We start from the raw sequence: 26181 nt of genomic DNA, 5'->3' as shown, positions 1-26181 counted from the left end.
CACAGTTTCCACTGAAAGTATATACTTAATCTCAATTGAAATCAGTAGCCTAGTTTAGATGTCAGCTCACAATTGGAGTAAAATTCTATTATGAATGGATTAAAATTCCACAGATATTTATCTTATCACGACCCAGAAGGAGACTGTTTTGGTCAGAGATAAGGTCAGAGGAAGTCGGAAGAAAGGTAGGAGTTGTGCCCTTGTGGACAGAATTAGTCCGACCTTCCTCAAACCAAGATACTCCTAGAAATCAGTAAGAGTATCTTGGTTGGAGGAAGGTCAGAGTAACTCGGTCCAGACAGGCACTACTCCAATCTTTCCTCCAACCAAAACAGCCTAATCTGCATGATAAAATTTACTCCAACCCCAACCTCCCCCCCCCCCCCCCCGATAGACGCCTCTGCCTGGTAGGATGTGTAAACCAGCAATGCAATTTGCATAGATATTGGAAACTCTTGCTTGTACGCTCCCCAGGGAGTGTAAAAAGTGCATACATTGTGGTGACAGGAGAATCAATGTACTTAACAGGAATTATCATTATCAAAATCATTTTAACAGGTTTGTCATTGATAAATATTCCTTTATATCTGACATATAAACAAATTTAAAATAAAGTGGTATATCTTAATGAATGTAAAGTTGTTCTATTATTCTTTCATATGAGACAAATATTCATGTTCTATATTTCTGGTTACACATCAACATGCTTTTGTGTTTATAAAAAGAATTAAAATACAAGTATATTCCAGCGGTTTCAAGAGAATTTGAGAGGACCTGAAATATCACTTCTGAAGGTTTCCATGGCGAAGAAGAATAGTGTAGTAGGTTTCACGGTACACCATGTATCTTTCTTGGGCAAATGTTGGTCCTGAAAAGGACCACCCAATCTCGACGTTTCGACAAGTGTGTTCTTGTCGACCTCAGGAGAATGGACTTGAAATATTTTACATCTGTACAAACAAGGCATATATGCTGGCATTCACCATTTTTCCCCACCATGTTATGTATAGGAAACTCTTGAATGAGCCAGCATGAGCTTGAATTTGATTCTCTGTATAAACACACTCTATGATGTAATAAAGCATAGGGTAGTGTGATACATTCACAGAGGAAACCTGTATTCTGATGGCAAAATACCATTTTAGTTCTCAAGCAAACATTAACTGACTCTCCTACGGATAATAGGAATTGTCTTCATATTCCTAAGTATTGTTCCATTAAAGGGTTTCGTCACTGATTTTCATCTATGGCAGACATGACCAATTTTACTTTTCATATATGTTTACCTGTATGAGATGTTATAAATCATGTGAGACCTGTACAAGCAGCACCATAATACCTCAACTTCATTAATCAAATAATTTTATGTCATAAAAATATTCATGATTAATTTAAACATCAAAAGATATAAATCTATTGGCAAGTTCTCATCGTTTAGTTTGTTGATTGAGATGTCTTGGTGCATCTGCAAACATGTACTTCAGCTTGTATGCCTCTGCTACCAGTAGACTAATGTCCTTATTACCCCAGTTATGGGTTGGTAAGTTCTGAAGAAAAAGCATTGTGCCCTGTAAGAAGACAACCATACCACAATGCAGGATTTTAACAGTTGTAAAAGTATATTTAAATATATACTACTTTATAATAAAAATATCAAAATGATATTACATACACTCTTGCAGCATGTAATCAAAGCTTAAAATATCAAATAGATATCACTTAGAAAAAGCTCACAAAACAGAATTTGAAAAAATATATATTTTTTGTACATATATAGATCTGTAGGGAACAGATTAAAAAATTAAAGATAGGTCAATTCTTTGAAATAGCTAATAATTTAACAAACAGTGATCAATGAGGAGCATCTTTGAGATGATTGATCGATAGTGATTTTGTACAATTCTCCTGTTTCTTGATTTGTACCATTCTGTAAAGATATGTAAATTGTGTTCAACAATTACACATGTCATACATATATGAAAGAAAGAAGTGCACAATATTGGCTTATCTTATCACACCAATACAATGTTGAAAAAGGACTAGCTTAGACAAAGAAGGAATCTCATATCACACTTTCTATTCTCATGAAAACTTAGGTTTTATTGTGCCCTTAATACTGATATGTAGTCATTGCTATACACATTCTAAAATATTTGATGTTACTTACACATTTCATTGCAGGATTCAATCAACTTGCAAAGCATAATGAAATATCATTTTTTTTAATTAGCTAGTTTAAGCTAAAACCCTTTGATATGTGGATGAAAACCAAAGGGATCATCATTTACTCTCTCCATCCACTTGACTAGTAATATTCAAAGGCAGTTCTAGGACAAGTTATCCATCACTTGAAATTTTCTTTCATGGTAATTCTTCATCTTTTTAGGTTTGCATGGTGGAGTTTATAACGTGGAGAAGGTTTATGGTTCACCATGTGTAATATGAAGAAGGGAAAGGAAATACAGGCAGAAAAATTGAAACGAAAAGATAAGGATGAAAAGAGGAAATTAGAGGTATTCTTTTCTTGAAAGTGAATGAAAACCAGATGAGATGAGCTGAATATGGCTTGAGTAGCGAGGGCTTGAGTAGTAGCAGGATGAAGTGAAGAGAGGTTACTTGACGTTTCAGACAGGTTGACTGTCCGTCTTCAGTCAGGAGTGAAGGATGCTAAACGAGCGTGGGTACTTGTCGAGAATGCGGACGTCGGAGGAATTGGTGACAAGCCGAGTCGGCGGCAGGGATGTTGGTGGTGGCGCTGTGACTTTGGGGAGTTGCATGGGCGTGGGTACATAAGTACCCCGCGCTCGTTTAGCATCCTTCACTCCTGACTAAAGACGGACAGTCCACCTGTCCGAAATGTTGAGTGACTCTCTTCACTTCAGCCTGCTTCTTCTCAAACCATCACTACTCAAGTCATATTCAGCTCATCTCATCTAGTTTACAGTCCTTTTCAGGACTTCATTCACTTTCAAAAAAAAATACCTCTTATTTCATCTTTTCTTGTCTTTATATTTCAATTTTTTCTGCCTGCATTTCCTTTCCCTTCTTCATATTACACATGGTGAACTATAAACCTTCTCCATGGTTATTCTTGTTGCACTGACTAAATCTTTTTCTAAAACAATTCCCTTAGGGACAATAGGAAATGTCTTTATAATCCTAGGTATTGTTTTTTTTTGTCAATGATTTTCACTGCCTGAATTGCTCTCAGCTAATCAAGAATTTGCAGTAGCTTTATAACAGATAAATTATTGACAAAATTCTCTCCCTGCAGTCCTGAGGATAGTATGCTATAAGGGATTTTTACAATGGAGATATATCCAATGAGTTATCACCCAGAGGGAATTTTGTTCTTTAATTCCCAATATCTTACCTGGAAATCTTTTTCATTCATAATCCTGGATGAGAACATTTCCAGAAGAGCAGCACACACATAAAGATGGAATACTGCAAAGCCTTCTGGTTCACTCTAAAGATAATAAATAAAGAAAAGATCTAGATGGATTCTTAAATGCAAAGAGTTGCAGTTTATGCCTGTGCTATGTCAGATCAAGAATATATTACAATACTAAAATTATTCTGTAACCTTTGACCTGGTGACCCCAACATCTACTCTGTTCATCTTCTTTGAAATTAATCCCTCAAATTGTCCTTTATTTATCACATAAAAATATTTCAGGTATATGACTATAATGAACTTGTTAACCAATATCTAATCAGATAATTGTTCCCCCAATTGTCACTCCTATATGAGCCAAGTTCATTCAAAATACATGTACTGTATAAGCTGTTATTCCGAAGGTTTTTTTTTCAAGAATTATGTGAATTTCTGAACGGCTGCAAATTTAACAGCAGTCGAAAATATTGACACATTTGGAGGGCATACATGTAGCAAAGGTAAATTTCACTAAATTCATATACATATATTTTATTATATATGAATAATTATGCTAATTTATTCATGAAATAATTTTTTTTGTTGCTCTAATTCACTAAATAAAGTTCCTAGAATGCTCTTTTCACAGGTTAATGATTTTCTCTCTTCAACATATGGCTGATCCATCAATTCTTCCACAACATATTATTCCAAGCCCTGTGTTTCCATGAGCTTACTTTCATACTCACCATATATGTATCCCAGAGTCGTACAGTACATGTGAGAGGGAACTCTCTCATTAGTAGATTATTCATCCAACGGAAGGCAAATTGAAGATAATCTAACTGGTTGTCCATGAGATACTTGTGTAGTGGAGCTGCAGATAAAGTGAAATTGAATTGATTTATAAACATGTTCCTTTCCTTCTATTTTCTGATATATCTGTACACACACCATAGAGGGGTGTATAAAAGTATCGATTAACACTGAAACAATTATTTTCGATTAATTTCAAAAATAGATGTACATGTATTCTCCACTGCAATTTATGAATCTACATGTATTATTGCAAGATCAGAGCTTTATTACATAATTCATTCTGATATTGTGAAAACCATATAATCTATCTATTCATATTGTTAATTTCATTGTCATTAAAGAAAATAATTTAATGTATATTCTTATTCATAGAATAAGAGGCCTTTCATGGGTTCAATGAGATCTGTGAGATTGATCTTTAACATTGACATCATAAATGGCATCATGTCACTCTTTATGCAAATATGATTTACTAAAGTTGAGGTTTTATAGATTCCAATTCTAGCCTTAGTAAATTTAGTATCAGGAAAAAAAAGGTGTGATAATAAAACTTATTAAATTAAGGAAGTAGTAACAGAGGTCACTGTATACCTTAAATGCCTTGTTCATGATAACTCAAGAACCGTAAGACATACTTCAAACTTGAGTCCTGTATATTGGAGTGATGGTGATCTGGGTAGCGTTTCATGAAAGGATTTGTCGGACGTTTTAACTGACAAGTACCATTTTATCTGACAGTTACCATAGTAACAATGCCTCTCAGCAAATCGGAATCAAGGAAAGATGTCAGATCTGACTACTTGTTGGACAAAAAATTTTGATGAAACACTCGCCTGATTAGTTCACCAGGTCACATGTTCAAAGGTTCTAGGTCCGAGAGGTCATTTTATACCTGATACTGTTCTTGAGTTATCGCAAGAAAAGTTTGTAAGTGAATAATATAACCTCTGTGACCCTTTGACATCAACATCCAAGAAACTATTCACTTCTTTGTCACTACCATATGCATATTATCCAAATATAAAGTTGATCAGTCAAACAATTCTCACAATTATCGTGAGAACAAAACCGGGACAGAGAGAGAAACAACCTATAAGCGTATGACCCCCACTTACGGTGGGTGGAGGCATAAAAAGTGGCTACAACTCAGCTAGAACATGATTTACAAGATAATGTATCCAGCACTCAAATTCATCAAATAATTAAATTCATATTGTTATTCCTCATATCTAAATAATATGATTATTCATTAAACTTTGTAGGTCATCAACAAATGTAGAGGGCAGCAACACACAGCAGTGCTGCTACTGGGAAGGTCCACTCGATATGCGCATACAATTGAAGTAGGCGCACAATTTGGTAGGCATACCAACGAAACCATGAATCGATACAATACACTCACGGAGTTAGCAAAAAGAGGTAAAATAACAGATTATGACAAAACTAGATTCCAATAATAGAAATATAAAAATATGCAAACATTAGAATAATAACAAACCACATTTTAAAAATAAAATCATCACTAAGTTATTGTCTTAGTTTTTTCAATCTTCAGTAAGCAGGATTAAGTTCGGTCCATAAATAAACCAGTCTGCTAATTCACCCGGATTTAGTCAAGCTCATTTGTGACCAACAAAATCCTCTCAGAGCACTTTTTTGGTAGATTTTAGAATTGATTTGTTTTCATTTCCTAATTTTCAATATTTTTACTTGTAACGTTTTTACATCACATATCATGCTTAAAAATCTGAAATATTAATCCCTGTATCTTTCCTAAAATATTCTGTGGTGGCGACAACGGTTTTATGACTTTGCATATCAATTATCAATATAAAAAGGATACGTGAGTTTTTAATACATTCTTTATCTATATTTCGCTGCACTACATTTCAATGCGGTACACAATCTAGCACCACTGCTTGAGTACAAGCCATGGTACAAGCGCCATGGCATGACTGCGCCGGCGCCCCAGCCTGGTCAGTGCTGAGGTACATGTATACCCTTTTTACACAGGATTTTCTTAACCCCGGACTATCGCTAACCCCGTACTATTTTTTTTTCCTTTTCACACATGCCAAATTGTTATTGCTAACCCCGGATAAGGAATGCTTGCTTTTCACACACGAAACTCGCTAACCCCGGACTAGTGGTTTTTGTCGATCATTCATAGTACAAGTACTTCACTCGTACACTTTTTACACACGCTACAATTTCCTTAACCCCGTACTATAGGTGGGGCCAAATTGCCATTTAGCCCCACCTATAGTACAGGGTTAAGCTTAGCCCACTTTCGTTTTACACTAGCGATCTTAACCCCATACTATCGCTCTTAGCACCGCAATTGCTGGGATAACCCTGCTTTTTTGCAGGGCCAAATAATACCGTACTATAGGTGGGGTTAGCCCACTTTGCAAAAATGCTGTGTAAAAAGAAAGTGGGCTAAGCTTAACCCCGTACTATAGGTGGGGCTAAATTGCCATTTAGCCCCACCTATAGTACGGGGTTAAGGAAATTTTAGCCTGTGTAAAAAGGGTAGTAGGGTACAGCTGGCTGCATAGTTGCATTAAAATTATAGAATGAAAATAGACGGTAACATAATGTCATCAGTCTATGTATTTTTATTGCTATGCAACTACAAGAATCAAGATTACCTTTTATAACATTTACAAAAAAATATCATTTAATATATTTTCTTGGAGATTTTATTATCCATAAAAAATAGTAAAATTGAAGAAACAAAACAAAAAACCCTCTACAATCTACCAAAAGTGCTCTGATAGAAAATGGTCACAAAAATCTGAGAGATGTGGACATTCCTAATAGCAACACTGCCATGTGTTGCTGCCCTCTATGTTTGTTGGTCATCATATTTTGGTATTATTGTCATGCATCCTACTGCAAAAGATGGTGATGTCTAATATGCTTGTACTGGATTCATGAAAGGCCTTATATAGATAGCTGCAACAGTCACCATTCAGCATGTGATTGCCATTGGTTCTATACATTACAATTAGTACAATTAGTACATTTTTGCTTCATTCATTTTTTTCTTTACAAAAAGTGCAGATAAATTCCTTTTTTAAAATCAATTGTACATGTACATCTTTTTTGACAATGCTCTAAATTCTATTTCATCTCCCTATATCTATCTTCCTTTCTCTTTCTATGTCTTTCTCGTATCCCTCTCTCTCTCTCCTCATTGTTTTTGTTTGGTTGTACTTTTTCAGATGATGGAGTAAAATTATAGCTTTGTAATTCGTAAGCAGCATATATATGCATACATCCTTTGAGAGGGGGAAGTCTATGAATAGAAGGTGTTAAGGCGCATTGCGAACATTGAGAAAAGAAAAGACAAAGAAATTTGCCTTAAACACAGATGAATAAAAAAAGGAATATACTGGGTACTTATTAAGAAATGTCAGTGATCATTACCATTTATCCTCTGTATAAGTTCTTTCAGTTGTGCAACTTTGAGCTGTATACCGGGTTGAGCAAAGGTGTAATTATCCTGTATACCATCTAACAGCTTACTCATACACCAGAAACTATCAGCCTCGATCTCACGAAGAATCTGTTTTGACAGTTTGTTAATGCCCTTGTACTTCTCCACTTTCTCAATATCCTCTCCACCTAATAACAAATGGTAAAGAAATCATTCTATTACTATCAATATCAAAGAAATTATTATATTAACTATCTCAAAGAAATTATTATATTACTATCAATATTAAAGGGCCTTGGTAAAGGGTCGATAATGTAATCTCTCTTTCCTGTACACATTAATCATACTTCTGCATGCAATTACATGCAGACTTTGCTTCTTCTCACAGACTGTGTTTTTTTTCATTAAAACTGCATGCAAGCCATACTCATTTAAGAGACCAAATCTCAGGCAAAAGGAAAATACTTCCATGCAGGGGCAGTGCAAATGATTTGTAAGGGGAGATAGGGACAAGATGACCAAAAGAATTTTCTTCTGAATTTGAAATAATATGGAATAACATTAAGAATTACATAAAATATACTTCTCCGTTTATGCTCTGATTTCATTATTTCAGCCTTCATCTTTTCCTTTGCCCTTTTTTCACAACATGGAAAATCACAGAGAAGTTATCTGCCTCTCTTAGCTTCACCCCCATATTCAACTACTGTATAAACCTACTCTATAAACAACTCTTTATTTTTTTCTCTTTTATGAGATTATTACTTCTGACCCCCCCCCCAAAAAAAAAAAAAACAATAGGCAAGACATTCCCCTCTGAAAAAAAAATATGAAAAGAAGCCAAGGGTGGCTAAGTCCCCGCCAAAGTCCGAGACACCCCGCTCGGGGTTACAAGCTCTTGCATAGTAAAGAAATCAAAAGTGATTTTTCAAGGTGAGTCTGCATGATACTAGCATATCATTAGATGGCAAGGTATGTGTAATGTTTCTCTGGAATATATTGAGGAAACCACAAAAAATGGGATTGTAAATTATAACCAATCCATCACTATTCAGCCTCTATCTCAAAATATGCAACTGATTTTCCAGGAAATAAGTGATTTATTATCTTTTGCACGTACAATTTGTGCAATATCACAGAATGCTTTTGTTAACTAATGTCCTTATTGACAGCAACCATGATAGGATCACAATAGATAAATATGAGAATGTTATTCAGACGACAATGATAGTCACATGTTAGTGAATTCATTAACCAATGGATGTCATCTCTTATAGATCTTGTGTACAAGTTTCATGAAATAGGTCCATGTACTTTTTAAGTTATAATGGCATTTCAAAACCTTAACTTGGTTAAGATTTCAATGTTGACAATGCTGCTGTTGCTGCAGCAATCAGACAAGCAACACCTATAGTCTTACTCTGCTTTTAAGGTGAGACAAAAATAAAAGAATGCTAAAAAAACATGTCTAGTACTTATCAGTACAAGAATGACAGAAAGCTACAAGCTAAAATGATATGGAAGCTAGATGAAGAAAACAGTGCCAACATTCTGAGCTCTGATCAGTATCAGTCGCTTTATAATATTGAACCATTTTCGAGCATATCTTTGTTTAGCACCGTTTTGAAATCTATGTGTTTACACTATGAAAAAACCCTCACTTGTCACAATTAAAACATGGGTGCAAAAGCCTGCTTAACCAATTAGGACATTCAATCTGTAATATTATAAGGTTAAAACTTACCAATGTGTTGCGACAGGAATACTACAAAAAATGGAGTAACAAGATCATTAATTCCTTGAACATAACCACTAGCTGGATGCTTTAAGGCCCAGATGTACAATATCCTTTCAAAGATCTGTAAATACAGAAAGCAATATATTTAATAAAATTACAATATTTGGTTCTTTGTCTCCATCAGCTAAAGGCAACATTCAATGCTTCAAGGAGAAATTAAATTGGGAATATCTGCAATTCATACACATAAACTGAAGATATATATCAAAGCACAAACAAAGAGTGCAGTAGCTAGAACATTTCAAATTAATAAATCCTTGAAGGGAAATACTTCCCATTGCGGTTAAATAGAATACATGTTCACCTTTACAAAAGGCAGACAGAATTTAGTTTGCAATTCACATTATCAAGGGAAATAGTAAGTATTATCTGCCTGATGGTAGCTTTCAAACTTTCTGAAACACTTTTATTAGGTTATTTCAATGAAATACATGGGATGACATCCAAATGGTTTTACACAAACCCAAATCTCTTGAAGACTAGCTGATTGTTCTAAGATGCATTTACCATAGACATCACCCTGAGTAAATGCAAGCTCAGCCTCTAACATTTTGAATTAACATGTTGAATGAGAGAATGACAGTAAAACAGTCATTATACAGTGTGTATCAATATGAAGTTTTCACTTTGGAAAAGTCCTGGGAATTGTACAATACACAATATGGGGATAATTTTTTCACATATATTCTTGGGTTTAGGTCTCATCTATAAAATGAAAGTAAAAATTTTGACGGAATGTTACACTTGAGTGAGCAATGACAATTTTTTAAGCTCGCAGAAATCGGTTTGTGTAGAAATGCTCATTTTCACCCAATGTCAATGAAAAAAACTGAAACAAACTGACCACACAGTAAACTTCTCATTCATTTCTTTTTCATTTTTAGCAAAACAAAATAAAACAGATAAATTTCAACATTTTACAACTTTGCCACCCAAATTAACATTTTACCCTAAGGTAAGCATAACCTTTTGTAGCAACAGGATCTGAGGATGTAGATGAATGTAAACAAAAGTTTATTTCAGACAAATTCTTTCACATAGTTTTTAGCATTTAAAGTGGGACCACATTTCATATCTATTTAATACTTGTTTCTCCACACTCTTTCCAAGCTTGACAATGATTAACAAAATGAAAATCAAGCCTAAGCCATTTCACGTGAATCACAGTTCCATGTAAGCAGATATCACCAATGGCCTCGGTGGGAGGGGGGGCACAATGGTGCTTTAGGTAGTGTTTTGGGCAAGGGAACAAGTTAAACAATTGGAGAGACTCTGGCAGTCTCACCTGCATTAAGCGATATAGCAGCATGGCTGATAACTACTATAAAATAATTTTAAAAAAAACACCATTCATATGTACAATACGTTCATTGACCCTAATGATATTTGACCCTGATCATGTCACTTAAGACTTGTCAGTGATACTTGATTACACCTATGTCCACATTTCATAAACTTGATCCATAAGGTTTTAAAATTATGACAGCAATTTTGCAACGAAAAATTTCTCTCCCACCTCCTGGATCCTAGAAAACAGCATATCTGGTTGAACGGCATTGGCAAACATTAAATGGTAATTAGACAAAATCTGAATTAGATTGTTTAGCCATTATGATGTTGGAAAATCTTCTGGTAGATTAAGTGGATACAAACCAAAATGTATTACCTCTTGGACAACTGGTTCTTGGAATAAAGGAATTAAGGGATTGGTCCGTGGAATGTCAATGTGAATCTGAAAAGATAAAATTTGAAAAGAGAATAAAGTACGTACGTAAAAATATTGATACATTATCTACCACTCACAGTTTGGACCATATTCGTTAAGGCCACCGCACACACTACGACTGTTCGCGATCCGATTTTGGAAAAAAAATCGCATTTTGCTCATTTTCTGAAAATATGAATGGAACATATTATTTTATTCGGGGTTAAAATCAATTGAAAGAATACTAATATAACCATTTTGAAAGATTTCAAGCTTTTATTTTGGAGTAAAGGCCAAATTAGTTTAAAATTGTAGCCAGTCGTATGACTGCTATGACGTCATTACGACTATTTTCAGAAGGATGATAGCATAGTCACAGATTTGAACATTTGTATTTGTACGATGATTTGAAACATTACACAGTAAGATATTCCATGTCTCAATATAAGCATCAAATTCTACTACATTTCATTCTGAAATGGGGTTGCAGACCAATCATAAGGTGTGCAGTCACCCTTACACTACTTAACCCTAAATAGACTGGGCTATTTTGACGCCTAAGAAGACTGGGGGGGGGGGCTGATTCACCCCTCCCTCATGATCTCAGCCATTGATCATGCGATAGAGACAAAAATTGGCACGCGTGTTACCCATAGCATTATCTACAAACTATAATATCGATTTCTGCAAAAAATTCTCACTGCTCATTAATTATGCTAATTAATCATAAAATCATAAGTTTGCTCTAATTAATAAAATAATGCCCCTAAAATGCTAATTTTTGTTTCACATACTCTAGATAGGCATCTGATCAAATCTATTTTTCAAACATTTCAACATCACATTTATTTTCTTATGTATTCTATTGTTTTCTAAATTTCTTATGTATTTCTTTGTTTTTCAACTTTTTGTTTTTTATTGTTTTTTCAAAGGAATTTTAGGGGACTTTATTTTTATTATAAACAAGATAAAATTAATCGCTAGAGGGTATTCATTTGTCTCGCAATCTACATGTACTATGGTCAACAAGGAAATTCGTGATCACTCTCGCAAAAAGTGTTCACTGGCTTTCTAGGAAATTCGTGATCACTCTCGCAAAAAGTGTTCACTAGCTTTCGAGTGCCGCTGCAACTCTTTAATAATGATAATAATAATAGGCATTTATATAGCGCCATCTATCTAGAAATATTCTATTCCGAGGCGCGTTATTATTATTATTACCCCGGCTTTAGCTCGAGCTGCCTCTCAGCGCTCATGCATTCAAGGAATTAATCCTGCCGGGTACCCATTTACCTCACCTGGGTCGAGTGCAGCACAATGTGGATAAATTTCTTGCTGAAGGAAATTACGCCATGGCTGGGATTCCAACCCACGACCCTCTGTTTCAAAGTCAGAAGACTTATCCACTGGGCCACAACGCTCCACTCTTTATCAAGTGAAGTATATTTGTCACTTGATAAAGAGTTGCAGCGGCACTCGAAAGCTTGTGAACTTGTAAGCTAGTGAACACTTTTTGCGAGAGTGATCACGAATTTCCTTGTTGACCATAGTAGATTGCGAGACAAATGAATACCCTCTAGCGATTATTTCGATCCGCAATAATGAACCTATCTAGTATTAAGATAAAATTAATTGATTTTGAGCAGAAAAAGGAAAAATAATGATATTATTATGAATTTTGGCTAAAAACACTATTTGCAGTGGATTTGTACACAATTTCACGTTTTTGCGTAATTTTGGGTCTGCATGCACTTACGAAATGTTGCATAATTTCGTAACCGCATACCCAGGGGTCACAATTTTGGTCTCAAAAGTTGCAGGAGACTTGAAGGTAAAGAGTCAGCGAGCGGCGGATCTGTGATGACTCGTAATGCATCTTTAAATGTGTAAAAGGGGCTTTAGAGTATAGAGGCTTGAATGATCTCAAACTTCAACAATGTTAATTCCCTTTACTGATTTGAATCTCACCCTGAACTCCTTGTATATTAAAACATGTTGAAGAGGATTGTCTGTTCTATGACTAGAAATTATGAAAGGAAAAGCAGTGTTATCTTATGAAAAAGAAACTAACAAGTGAGCCCTCTGGCAGTCTCACCTGGGTTATGTGATTCAATATAGCAGCAGTACTGACATTGAAAACTACTATGAAATAGTTATTCACAGAAAACACCATTCATATAATGATACAATACTACGTTCATTGACCCTAAATGATATTTGACCTTGATCATATGACCTAAGACTTGTCAGTAATACTTGATTACTCTTATGTCCAAGTTTTATGAATCAGATCCATAAACTTTCAAAGTTATGATAATTACCCCAAACATGGCTAAAGTCCACTGACCTTTGACCTTGGTCATGTGACCTGAAACTCGCACAAGACGTTCAGTGATACTTTGAAAGTTTATTGGTCTAGTTCATAAAACTTGGACATAAGATTAATCAAGTATCTCTGAACATCCTATACGAGTTTCAGGTCACTCTGCTATGCAGGTGAGACAAAAATTCATTTGTGCCAACATATTATTGACTTTGAGTTTGTCAATCATGTAAATATGCTCTTGCCAATCTAAATTGTGAAGATGATGATTTAAAAGCACAAAATAAAATCCTTTGCAATCATATCAGGTGACCTTACCTGATGGAACATATTCTTGTGTTGGGCATCATTTCTTGTTTCATAGTACTGATCTACAAATCCAAAATACTCCTCTCGTTTCCTGTCTAATGTTGCTTGTCTTCTCTCTAAATTAGCTGGCAGATAGCCCTACATTGAGACAAATACAGAATCAGAAAAAGATCAATCAAATAGACATGTGAAAATCCATGAAACTTTATACATGAAGCTAATTAACAAAATGTATAGCATGAAGCTAATTAACAAAATGTATAGCTGGAGGTGGCATCTTGTCCTGATGCTGCTGGCCTGCCTCCTGTCACAGAGCTACATCAAGGATAATAGGCCAAAATGGCTGGAAGGAGGACCTCCACTGAGGATCCAGCTGTTCTAAAGGACATTTACTCAGCACAAACTGTGTGTTTTTATTATCTTTACCACATTCTCATGCAGACATTTATATATTTGCAAGAAATAAAGTCAACACAACACACAGTGTTTCAGGGTCATGTGGTCCAGTGGTTAGAGCATTGGACTCATAATCGCAAAGTTGTGAGTTCAAATCCTCACTCTGCCATTGTCTCCACTTTTGATGAAAAGGCCCGAGAGTAACATCTGTCTTCTATAAGGTCAGCCACTCTGACTGATGAACCTACATGTAAAATGTTTCCTACTAAGTAATTGGTTATACAGCTTGGCGTTTACCAGCAAAACAATGTCCTGCTGAGTTCCTACAGGAGTTAACATAAACAGTGAAAGTTATACTTACTGACAAGATTTTCCATGCAATGGGACGTACTGTATTAGGTATTCCAGCCCAGCTATGCTTTCGTAAAGTCTCTGTTAATAAATAAATTGAAAATGCTTTGAATGGCATGAACAGTAGGGTCAGTGATTTTCTGTTTACCAGTATTAGAATAAAAATGGAAAATCCATTTTGGAACTTTACTTTTAATTTGATAAGTCATTGAATATATCTTTGGAAAATGGCATTCTTGCCTTCACTATACATTTTCTATGATAAAACAGAATTTCCATTTCAAATAAAATTTGAAATGGAATTACAGGTTTTTCAGAAACAGGAAAGGCTATTTTCATCAGAAGAATAGGGATGCTTATGACTTAGTCTTGTGCTCAGAACTGAAATATGTTAGGACTTCAATAACATTCATAAAAGACTTCAACCTTTACATGTGTACATGTATATCAACTAAAAAAAGAGGAAAGAGTTTTAAATTCCTAAACATGTTTTCTACAGGTAAAATTCTTACAGCTTACAATGTATTACAAGCATAACTCCAATTCAAGCACTTGATAATGCTGGGAGAAAAAATTGAAAAATGATTTGAGTAATAAAGTAATCACTTTGCAAATTGAAGACTAATGTTCTTTTCAAATCAAGGTACGGTCACAGCGACCGTACCCACCGACCAATGAAATCATGATGTGACTAAGCGACTGACCATTTTGGTAAAAAAAAATGGAACGCCTCTGGCAGTCTCACCTGCATCATGCGATTCAATATATTTCTAGCACCAGTGCTGACTTTGAAAACTACTATGAAATAATTATTCACAAAAAACACAATTCATATGATACAATACTATATTCATTGACATTTGACCTTGATCATGTGACCTAAATCTTGTCAGTGATACTTGATTACCCCTATATCCACATTTCATACACTATAAACTTTGCAAGTTATGACAGCAATCAAATAATTACCTCTAAAATGGCCAAAGTTCAATTACCTTAAATGCCCTTAGACTTTGGTCATGTGACCTGAAACTCGCACAAGATGTTCAGTGATACTTGGTTACTTTTATGTCCACGCTTCATGAACTAGACCAATACACTTACAGAGAATTCAACAGTATTTCAACAAATACCCCCAACATGGCAAAAGTTCATTGACCTTAAATGACCTTGGTCATGTGACCTGAAACTCAAACAGGATGTTTAAAGATACTTGATTACTCCTATGTCCAAGTTTTGTGAATCAGATCCATAAACTTTCAAAGTTATGATGGTAATTTAACAGTTACCCAATTTATGGCCAAAGTTCATCAACCTTTGACCTTGGTCACGTGACTAGAAACTCAGGCAGGATGTTCAGTAATATTTGATTACCCTTATAGCCAAGTTTCATGAACTAGGTCCACATACTTTCTAATTTATGACAATTCAAAACCTTAACCTTAGGTTAAGATTTCAATATTGACTCCCCCAACATGTTTATTGATCCTAAATGACCTTTGATTGACCTTGGTCATGTGACCTGAAACTTATGCAGGATGTTCAGTATCACTTGATTAACCTTATGACCAAGTTTCATGAACTAGGTCCGTATTCAATGTTCTTTTCTGTTGTTAATGATGTTTATAATACAATTTGATCAATTTTATGTTCTGGACCCCTAGGCAGAACAGAGTGGAAATCATTACCACTCTGAATGGGCAATCCAGCCATTCATATGTATTCATTTTATTTTGTAATCTGATGTATTTTGTTTGTATTTTGCATGTTTTATGAATGGAAAATAAATGCAATACAATACTTTCTAAGTTATGCTGTCATGTCATTTCAAAAACTTAACCTTTGGTTAAGATTTGATGTTGATGCCACCGTCAGAAAAGCGGCACCTATCGTTTCAATCTGCTATGCAGGTGAGACAAAAACCACACCTGAATATACATACAAACATGTATCAGTGAACAACGGCGCAATAGAAACACATCTATTGCTGCTGTCTACTAGCGAGAATAAAGAGCATATCTAGTTTATAGTACAGATTTTCACTGAAAATATGCTATATTTCATGCTTCATATCTCCTCATATACTGTAAATTTGTATTCTATCACAGCATCAACACATTTTTTCTACATTGTCTATTCATTGTACTTACCCATTTCCATGTTTGGTGTAGAGAGTACAACCCAGAATTTTTCTGCTTTTTCATCTGTTTTATTTGAAAATGGGATGGTTGATATTCTAATAGGTGAGGATGGACGTGGTGCTTTCAGTGATGACTGTTCATCTCTTTGTAATTCACTACTTGTATTGGCTTCAACTTTAGTCTGGTTTGGTAATGACACATCTGACTCAGTTCTCTCTATCATATCAACAAGGATAAAGAAATATAATTACAAACAAGTCCAATACACAATAGCAGTCTTGCATACAGCAGTACTAGCAGTACTGACCTTAATTTTTTTTCATGATCTGAGGAAACTACCTTTTATCACGTGACCGACTTCTGATCAATCCTATAGCAAGATTCTTAGTATGCGGGATATAATAAGTTATACTTTTATTTGTGCTGTCATCATGAGTGCCGTTGTTGAGAAACAACTTCTGACTACCCACAGCCCATATACACGCATGATGCATGTGATCCATGAAAAAAGGAATTCCCTGCATGAATTAGACAAACTGGAGCAGAGCCTATTGGGAACAAATGTCTTTGCATGTGTTTCGATCTTCAAGACAAAAACCCAAATCTAATTATTTTAAGTCCGATGAAGATTGCTAAAAATGTCATGGATAATGTTGTTTTATTTTCGGAGAGGAGAAATATCAACTATTCTTTTCAATTGTATTATGGAATATGTAGAATATTGAAACGTGATATTTTGTGTAAATGTTTCAAATAATGGTAGTTTAAACTCACAGAATTTCAACATAGACATAGCTGCATGAATGGGGGATTGCGCTAAGCATTATGCACAATGTCGCGGTTTCACCAACATCCATTCTTATTGTTTCTTGGTAATCCGAGCGTGCACTTACAATAGAGGAACCAAACAGTTCTTCAAGGATCAGCTGAAGCATCAGCTAATGTTGGTATCTGTAAGAAATACTAGGTGCACATTTATTTGCCATGAACAGAAATAGCTGGAGGACAGTGTGGATGCAAGATGCAAGTTGCAGCAGCCCAAACTGCCCCATGCCACTGACTTCTCTAAATCAATTTGTACCAAGTTCATTCCAAATTTTATTGCAATTTTGAAAATGGCAAAGTCTACATGCAAATAGCCTTTATCTTTTGCTGGTAAGGCAACACTACTCAATAGAGTCAAAGAGTACACACCTGTTTTCTGCAATGAAGGCACACTTGATGGATTACTACTATCCTGGGTCTTCTCATCTACATTGTCCACTATATGTCTATCTGATCTATGAGATCTAACATGTACTAATCCTGGGACTGTAGTACCATGTACCTCAACAGACAACTTTCTTGAAGTCATTAATATTAGTTCATCATCATTCACTTCCCATGCATCTGAAGTACTGTCATCAAAATCAGCAAACGAGTCTTTCTTATTCTTGGATTTGTTTGGAGAGCTCCTACCTTTAGGTTGATGTTGTATTACATCTGTTGACATGTGTGTAGCGTGTACAGGTTTGATGCTGTAGATTAGGGAAGACAAAACATTCCAGAATATTATTGAATACGACCGACTGAATCTGTGAAGAAACATCAGGAAGTCAAATTTATAGACATGATTTTATGAGTAATAGAATAGCACAATGTAGATCAGAATTGCTGCTTTACAGCCATAAAGGTGCAGTTTGTAATAAGAGAGGGGGCTCATCAACCAAAACAAAATGTCTCATGTTGCTAATTATTGCTCCCTTAACATAACCTACAATGTATAATCACTTTAAGTATAGTAATCCGAAAACTGAATATTGATGATTTAATGACGAAAGTGGTCTTCAATACATCAAAACAATCATCAATATATACATGTATTATCTGTGCTCCAATGATCAAGCTGCTTCTACATGTATATTTGAATTCTATTCCACAACGAGTTGCAATGGTTATATCAGGCTGTACGATGTAGGTATTTGATTATTAACTCTTGTAAAAACTTTATATTGTCACCAATGAATGGTTATCAAGAAATGTTCCTACAGTGTAGCCTACAATCCCTACATGTACATGTAGTAATATTATACATAATATCAATATTACCATTTTTAGATTGGACTGACTTATTACACAGATAGAGAAATAAAATATTGCTTTAGAATGATAGACAGTTCCATTTCCACATTCCCCTGGATTCCTGGAACCGTCATCAGTTGTTTGGGCAAAACAGGATAAATGTATGAGGTTTTACAGCATTTCAAAGCAAGTTTTTTTTTCTGCAATGCATGTGTCCCAGTACTGTATGTTCTCCTAAGTTTCAATTAGGCCTGGGTTCAATGTTGTGATATCAATGTCATATCAGAGCAAGGGCTTAGGCTTACATGTAACAGAGCAAGGGCTTAGTGTGCATTGTACATGTACATGTACTCTAGTAATTGAAAAAAAGATGGTCAGTACACGTACAGCAGATAACAATATGAAGCAAAAAATGGGTCTTACTTTAGTTTTTATTGCGAAAACTGTCGCCCTGTTTGGATTTTGAAGTAGATGTACGGTAGGCTTGTACTAAGTGGGAGACAATTTATGTCAGGTGTCTTTAATTTCTCTAAAGATCATGTATTTTATTACATCAAAGGGCAACAGGAATTCTAACCACAGAAGTACATGTACATGTAGACTGATCAATGGAACACTAAGACACCTTGTGATCAACTCATCATTACTTTAATCAATTAAACACCACTTTTTTCACAACATTCCGTTTTGGAAGTCAGGTTGTACTTTTATAATGATTGTGAGTGAATATAAGCAGACCTCAATCAAGCCATGGAGAATGTATCGTGCCAGGCTGTATTACTGCAGGCTGTATTACTGAACATATTTACACATCAGAAAATAATTGCAAATGTTTGGAAATTTGCAACATCCTTCCAAAGGGAATTTGAATGTAAAGAATGAACAGGATTAAAGAGGTCAAAAAGTCACAAAGCATAGTTTCATAGGCCCCTCCCCCTGCATGGAGTATTCATTTTTTCTAAAATCTATTTTCAAGTGCGAAGAGGTGCGATCAGAAGCTGATCTGATATTGTAAAAAAGAAAAATCTTGGCAAATCTTTTGGGCGATTCCATGTTCAGTCGCATACTCGCATTACACTTTTACATGCCTTTTCTAATACTTGGTGCTGTCAGATTTACAGCCCTGGGTATGTCTTTCTGTCAAGTTTATACCGTCAATTTATCTACACAACTGAGGCTTTCAAGCAATACATAGAGAATGGATGTGTGTTGTATGAGAATGTGTTTTGATTTGAAAACTTGATGAATCGTAACAAAATGGCCGATCAAGACTGGGGTAGGAGAGAACTTTTCTTTTTTTTGAGGTTCCAGTTTGTGCCCAGATGTCAGGAAACTGCCACTCGTTAGACCTTCATCCATATAATTGTGGTAAGTGCATAATTTCTATTTTCACAATTCATTTGGAGAAATATTTAGACCATAAATCACGCTAGTCCCGTGAGTATGGTCAAATACACGGTAAGCCCCTGGGCTCCCGCCCGCGCGCAGCGGGCGGGAGCTCCCTGGGTTACCAGCTGCATAGACAATGCACACATACGGTACTCACACTGCACCATTCACAACGCATGCACTGCCGGCGGGATATGGTAGCCTCAGAGGGACAAATAAAAAACGTATTAAAAAAAATATGCCTGCCTATCTAAAATCAACTTCATCATGTTCTTGATAATTTGTTAAGTGTGCACAATCGCAAATTTATGGCCTTCCCATCAATCATATGATGATATGGTGGTGTGAGCTTAATTTGTGCGTTATCTAATTTTGCGCATGGTCGAATATCTCTAGACTAAATTAATATCTTGAAAAACTTACATCACCAACGAAAAAGCGACCCAAAATTAATCAGTATGGTAATTTTCTTGAAGGACTCGATTTGTGAAAATATTGGCAAAACATCAGCAAATTTTGTTACCTTTAGCGTCCACTCCGAGAAAAGTTCTTGACAAGCATCAAGAAATCGCCAGTTTCCAAGCAGAGGTCTCCAAATAAGTAAAAAGTGAAAAGTGATACCAACTGAATTTATGGTATTTTAACCTCCATCTGGTATAATTATCTAACCTTTGCTTGATTTTGTTTTTAACGCTTTGCAAAACGATCATGCGTAAATTAAGGTCACACTTTTTCAGCAGAGCGTGCACTAGTCAATTGCCATGGAATTTTGAGATCGCTATTACCAGTGAAACCTTTGACCTTTTTCATAATTCTGTCAAGTGAATTTGACTCTGGGGTCTTGCCTTCCGTCTGGTATTTACGATTTTTACCGTAAATGGTTATACCTGTTTACCCATCATACAGTCCTTAACTCATTGAGTGCTTCGTGCACGCTACGTATCCTACTATAACATGCCACACTCGTGCTCGCACGCCTACTATTGATTGCTTTGTGCTTGCATTGTTTCCTACCCTCGCCTGCTTCGTGCATGACTGCGCACATTCGGAATAACAATCATTGTTACGCCGTTTTGCATTGTATTGCGCATCGCATGCATGCCGTAATTAGCACTATTGTGTGCAGTGTGAACTCTGCTTTCTGACAGATAAACTTACTCACGCGGTTTACATTCGACTTTTTCGAGTATTTCTACATTTTTTACAAGATATGGCTCCGCCTCTGAGAGAGAAGAGACCTAGGTTTTTGATCCATACAAAACACTCCACAAAATGGAACTACTTGATACAACTCATATTTTAGCGGTAAAGATAATAACCAATCCACATAATGAGGACATCATTATAAGGGGTATGAAATTTCCTACAACTTTACTACACAATATTTTGTGGATAAACTAATCGTTAGAGAGTTACAAGCAATTGTAATCATGACTATTGGAAGGAGTGAATACGACTCGCGATCCCGAAATCAATGTGGCACAGGGGGGTTTTGTGGCTGGCACAGGGGATTAGCATCGGATTAGCACTGTGGCATTGGCTTAGTAGTGTGCTTGGCATGTTAAGAGTTAATTGTTTAAACGTACAGACATAGACAGTTTAATGAATACTAAAATACCATGAAAACAAGTTATAAGTGATGTGGGCCCCAAGTCAGCGCTCCTAACAGTTTGAGTTCAGATTTCAAATAAATCTATTCTTATTTCACAAAATCTTTCCGTTAATAACGTTCCTTATATAAAGTGTAAGTGTATCAAATTTCTCATTAAAAAATGAAAGAAAATTTAGGATTTTCTTGAAAAAACCTCGGGCAGTCATTTTCAGATTGAAAAAAAATGGTACCCCATGTCTGCGCACTCGTTCACTTTGCACACGATTCAGGGATTTTGATGAGAAGGCTGCATTCTACACATCTTTAAACAAGAGGTACAAAAGACCCAGCTCCGTTAATAACGGTTTTTGTTTTTACTTGCACGCTGTAAGCAATTTTTTTATCGGATAATGTACATACACTTGCATGCTGCACTTCACCAAATACGACAATACACCAGACGGTGGACTGTACTGTTTCCAGAAGAAGCATTTTGAGACTGTCACACGAAATGCCCTAAACTCATTATTTTTCCACCATTTTGAGTAAGATTTTTTTATGAATACCTGTCTATGTAAAGTTTGTGCTCGTTGCATATCTTCTTTTACTAGAATCGTGCAGATATGCATGTGCGCAGACAAGGGGGACTGCGCATATCTTCTTTTACTAGAATCGCGCAGATATGCATGTGCGCAGACAAGGGGGACTGCGCAGACTTGGGGGAACTTGCCATACTACAGACCTACCAAGACAGTATAGTATGGCAAGTTCTCCCAAGTCTGCGCACACGCATATCTGCGCGATTATAGACGAGTAAAAGAATAATAGGCACAACACAGATTTTACACATCATGCACATGCAATACATAGACAGATATTCATTAAAAAATCCAACTCAAATTTAAAAATGGTGGAAAAATAGTGAATTTTGGGCATTTCATGTAATGGCCTCAAAATGCAGCTTTTTCATAAAAATCCCTGAATCGTGTGCATAGTGAATGGGTGCACAGACATGTCATGGGCATGGAGTAACATTTTTTTTTAATCTTAAAATGACCACCCAAGGTTCTTACCAGGAAAATCCTAATATTTTCTTTCAAATTTTAATATGTGGTACACTTAGTTTACTCATCATGCTCATATTAGGGCCTAAATACATTAGGAATATTAACTGAAAGATATTGAAATAAAACCTAGGTAATGTTAAATCTTAACCCAAATTTTTATTTACATGATTTAGGCATGCAGTTGCAGACTTGCCCCCCCCCCCCCCATCTGTAATGGCCTTTAAACTAGAGTGACATTATAAATAATCAGCTAGAAGTTTTCCTTCTGACATCCTAAATCTTATCGACATGATCGACACTCAGTGAAATGAAGTACCGTACCTTCCGGGAACTTTGCTTGTGTTTGTCTTCCAATAAGATGTTCTTTTCCCTGGCCCTGCTTCAGATTTTGACACGTATCCAGCACTGACAGCAGTCGCTACACCAGGTTTGCCTCCTGTTGCTGCCATATTATCCGATCTTTAATGCATAAATGCAAAATTTGAATGGCTAATTGCATACGATTAAAACTGTAAAGTCGATCAGGATAACATCATAATATGGAAGAATATCTATCGTAACTGCCGTGTCTGTTATATCTGCTTCTCGCGACGTTAGCTGAATCTGAGCTCGGTGTGAAAATAGTTTGTGTAGCGCGCGTAGCTGACATACTGTAATGTGCAGGCAGCGCACAGCTACAGTGATACAGTCGGCTCAATTGCGTGCGCCAGCCACGGCTGATATGGACAGCACGATCGGCACCATGATGATAAATCGGCACACCCCCTAGGATATGCTATCTTTGCATTTAGGCTCTGTTTCTGGTACAGATATCCTACATCCCTCTAGATGATTTTTATTTTAGAGATGGTAATAACGCTTATGTTTCGTAGCATATTTCTTCCCAATACCGCTCTTTATTTCTTTATCTTGCCTGGCGTTACATACGGTACATCATCATCATCCATTAAAGAACATTCCACCAGGTTTCTTACTCTTTTCTTCTTTGCTTTCGTTTCTATTTTTCATATTTAATCATTCAATTTCAAATTGTATTTTGGCGAAAGAGCCTTTTCAGCTGTGGCTCTCTGGAACTCACTTCCTCTGAGCTTAAGATCCAATTATATCTTTTTCGTAAATAGTATGACTTTTTTTACAGTTAAGTTAGTATTTTAGAAAGGTATAGTTACGTTGGATGTTTAGTTATGTAAGGCAGTTAAGTTGATAAGTGAGTTTAGTTTATTAAAGGGGAATCCAGCCTTGGCCATAAAATGTTATTTTGGGAAGGAGAAAAATAAATTAAACAGAATGGTGAAAGTTTGAAAGAAATCGGACAAGCAATGAGAAAGTTATAGCTGCTTTAAAATTGAGATCACTAATACTATGTAGATTTCAAATTGGCAACTGTGTAAGTAAATTATGACAAGGGGCAAGGACAACTTTCCCATAGGCCATGTACTTTATTATCAGGGATTTGTGGTTTTCTCCTAAGTACCCATTCCCCTGGGGCAGTAATCTAAATATAATCCAGGTAGTATATTGTAGTATGTCCTCATGAAAGAAAAATATAATTTCAAATAAAACTTTTGGGAAAAATGACTTTTTAGCCATAATATGTATTGGAGTACATGGAAGAGTAGTCCTTGCCTTACATCACTATGACATCCCATATGCGGCCAATTTGAAGTCTCCATTGGTATAGTGATTACCAATATTTACAACTTTTAAAAATTCATAACTTTCTTGTTGTTTGTCCAATATTGTTCAAACTTTCACCTATCAACTTGTCTGATTTTTCTTTTCCTTATAAAAACAAGTTTTTATTTGGGTTGGATTCCCCTTTAAGTTAAGTAGTTAGGTTTTTGCGATGTAACTGAGCACTGAGTGAAATTTTGTTAGATGCTATATAAATATTGAATTATTATAGTTACATTGTACAATTTTTGTATGCTTTTTATGGCCAAATAAATAATAATAATATCTTTGTTTGGGTTCTACACTCTGAGAAGTGAGAGAAAATATATTGGTGTAGGTTTGACCGCGTGGGAGGTTTGATGAAAATCTAGAATAAATTAGTTATGAATTTTCAAAGTTTATAATTTGTGACGTCGTTTGCGAGCAACTATGCATCCATCATAATTTATTTAATGGGGAACATCAGGGCCGGCCGTATAGCCAGAGTTTTCTGAGAGGGCGGTCCAGGGCCCGCCAATACTCGGGGGAGTCCCGAAACTTTTTTTTTCACCCATATTTTCCCCGATCAGCCGCTCAAAATTAATTTTTGTTTGTTTCTTTCAGTTTGAAGGGGTTGTCTCAGTGGCGTAATGTTAATGAGCCAAAAAAATTTAAGTGGCTTGATAATTATATACGGCATATCGCGTAAAGTTGCAATTACAAAAATCAAAGTTTGTGATAGATTTTCATTTGAAAAATTATAGGCCTATATTTCACAGTTATGATCCATTTCCTTTTCTCCCCATTTCCTTGGTAATGCAAAATGGAGGGGGAGAGCAAAACGCCAAACGGTATACGTAACATGAGCCCTATTTGAATAGGTGAGAGCGTGAAGCGCGAGCTGATTTTTTTTTTTAATGTATTTGTAAGCGAGGCGAAGATTAGCCTCCACCATCTGTCTTCTTGTTCGTCAATAAAGCCCAATCTTGTCTACAGGCAAAATTATATATAGACCCCATCAGAGTAAACGGCTGATGCGGCACAGTTGCACACCCAACGCGACACAGTGCAGATTTATGTACAGCGCCATCATTAATAATACCTGTTCTTGATCTGTTCGCTGTTCGCAATTTTTGTCATGACGCTTTTCTAATTTCGTACACAAAATTTATTTTGTGTCACACAAAATCATTTTCGTCTCGACGAAATGCACAAAATAAATTTCGTTTAGACAAAATGTAATTGCGTCCACAAACTTCATTTGGCGTGCCATACAAAATGGCGCACCAAATGTCCGATGGTAAATTCCGTCCAATTCACGTCATTCCGTACACAAAAGTTTTTTTGTTCGTATGAAAATGATTTCGTCATGACGCAGTTTTATTTCGTATACAAAATTATTCTTGTTACACAAAATAAATTTTCGTCGAGACGAAATGTAATTTCGTCCACAAAATTTATTTCGTACACACGAAATGAATTTTGATCTAACGAAATAGCACCCCAATTGTCCAAAGGAAAATTCTGTAGGAAAATATGTGTTTCACTCCAACGAAATTCATTTCGTCATGATGCAGTTTGATTTCGTATACAAAATTTATTTTGTGTCACACTTATAATCAATTTCCTCGAGACGAAATAAAATTGTGTCCTCGAAATTCATTTCGTTGCGATGCAAATATTTATTCCGTCAACGAAATGATTTTGTGTCACATCACAAAAAATTCCGTCGACAAAATGATTTTGTGTCACATCACAAA

The 26181-nt window shown here is 35.8% G+C and overlaps 1 protein-coding gene across 1 annotated transcript; it reads right to left on the bottom strand.

Moving 5' to 3' along the window:
• Positions 1–899: 899 nt before the first annotated feature.
• On the bottom strand, positions 900–23407 carry LOC121410057 (TBC1 domain family member 22B-like). The gene is made up of 11 exons (XM_041601904.1): positions 23090–23407; positions 17855–18177; positions 16670–16876; positions 14530–14600; positions 13782–13910; positions 11102–11167; positions 9382–9496; positions 7628–7825; positions 4126–4253; positions 3374–3469; positions 900–1568 (listed from the first exon to the last, which is right to left on the bottom strand). Exons 1-11 carry the CDS (start codon positions 23215–23217, stop codon positions 1428–1430), a joined length of 1602 nt encoding a protein of 533 aa, XP_041457838.1. The 5' UTR covers positions 23218–23407; the 3' UTR covers positions 900–1427.
• Positions 23408–26181: the final 2774 nt, after the last annotated feature.

This window comes from Lytechinus variegatus, chromosome 3 (genome assembly GCF_018143015.1).
Source record: "Lytechinus variegatus isolate NC3 chromosome 3, Lvar_3.0, whole genome shotgun sequence".
In the NCBI taxonomy this organism is placed as follows: Eukaryota; Metazoa; Echinodermata; class Echinoidea; order Temnopleuroida; family Toxopneustidae; genus Lytechinus; species Lytechinus variegatus.
The sequence above is the reverse complement of the archived record's forward strand: the minus strand, read 5'-3'. Positions and strand labels throughout refer to the sequence as shown.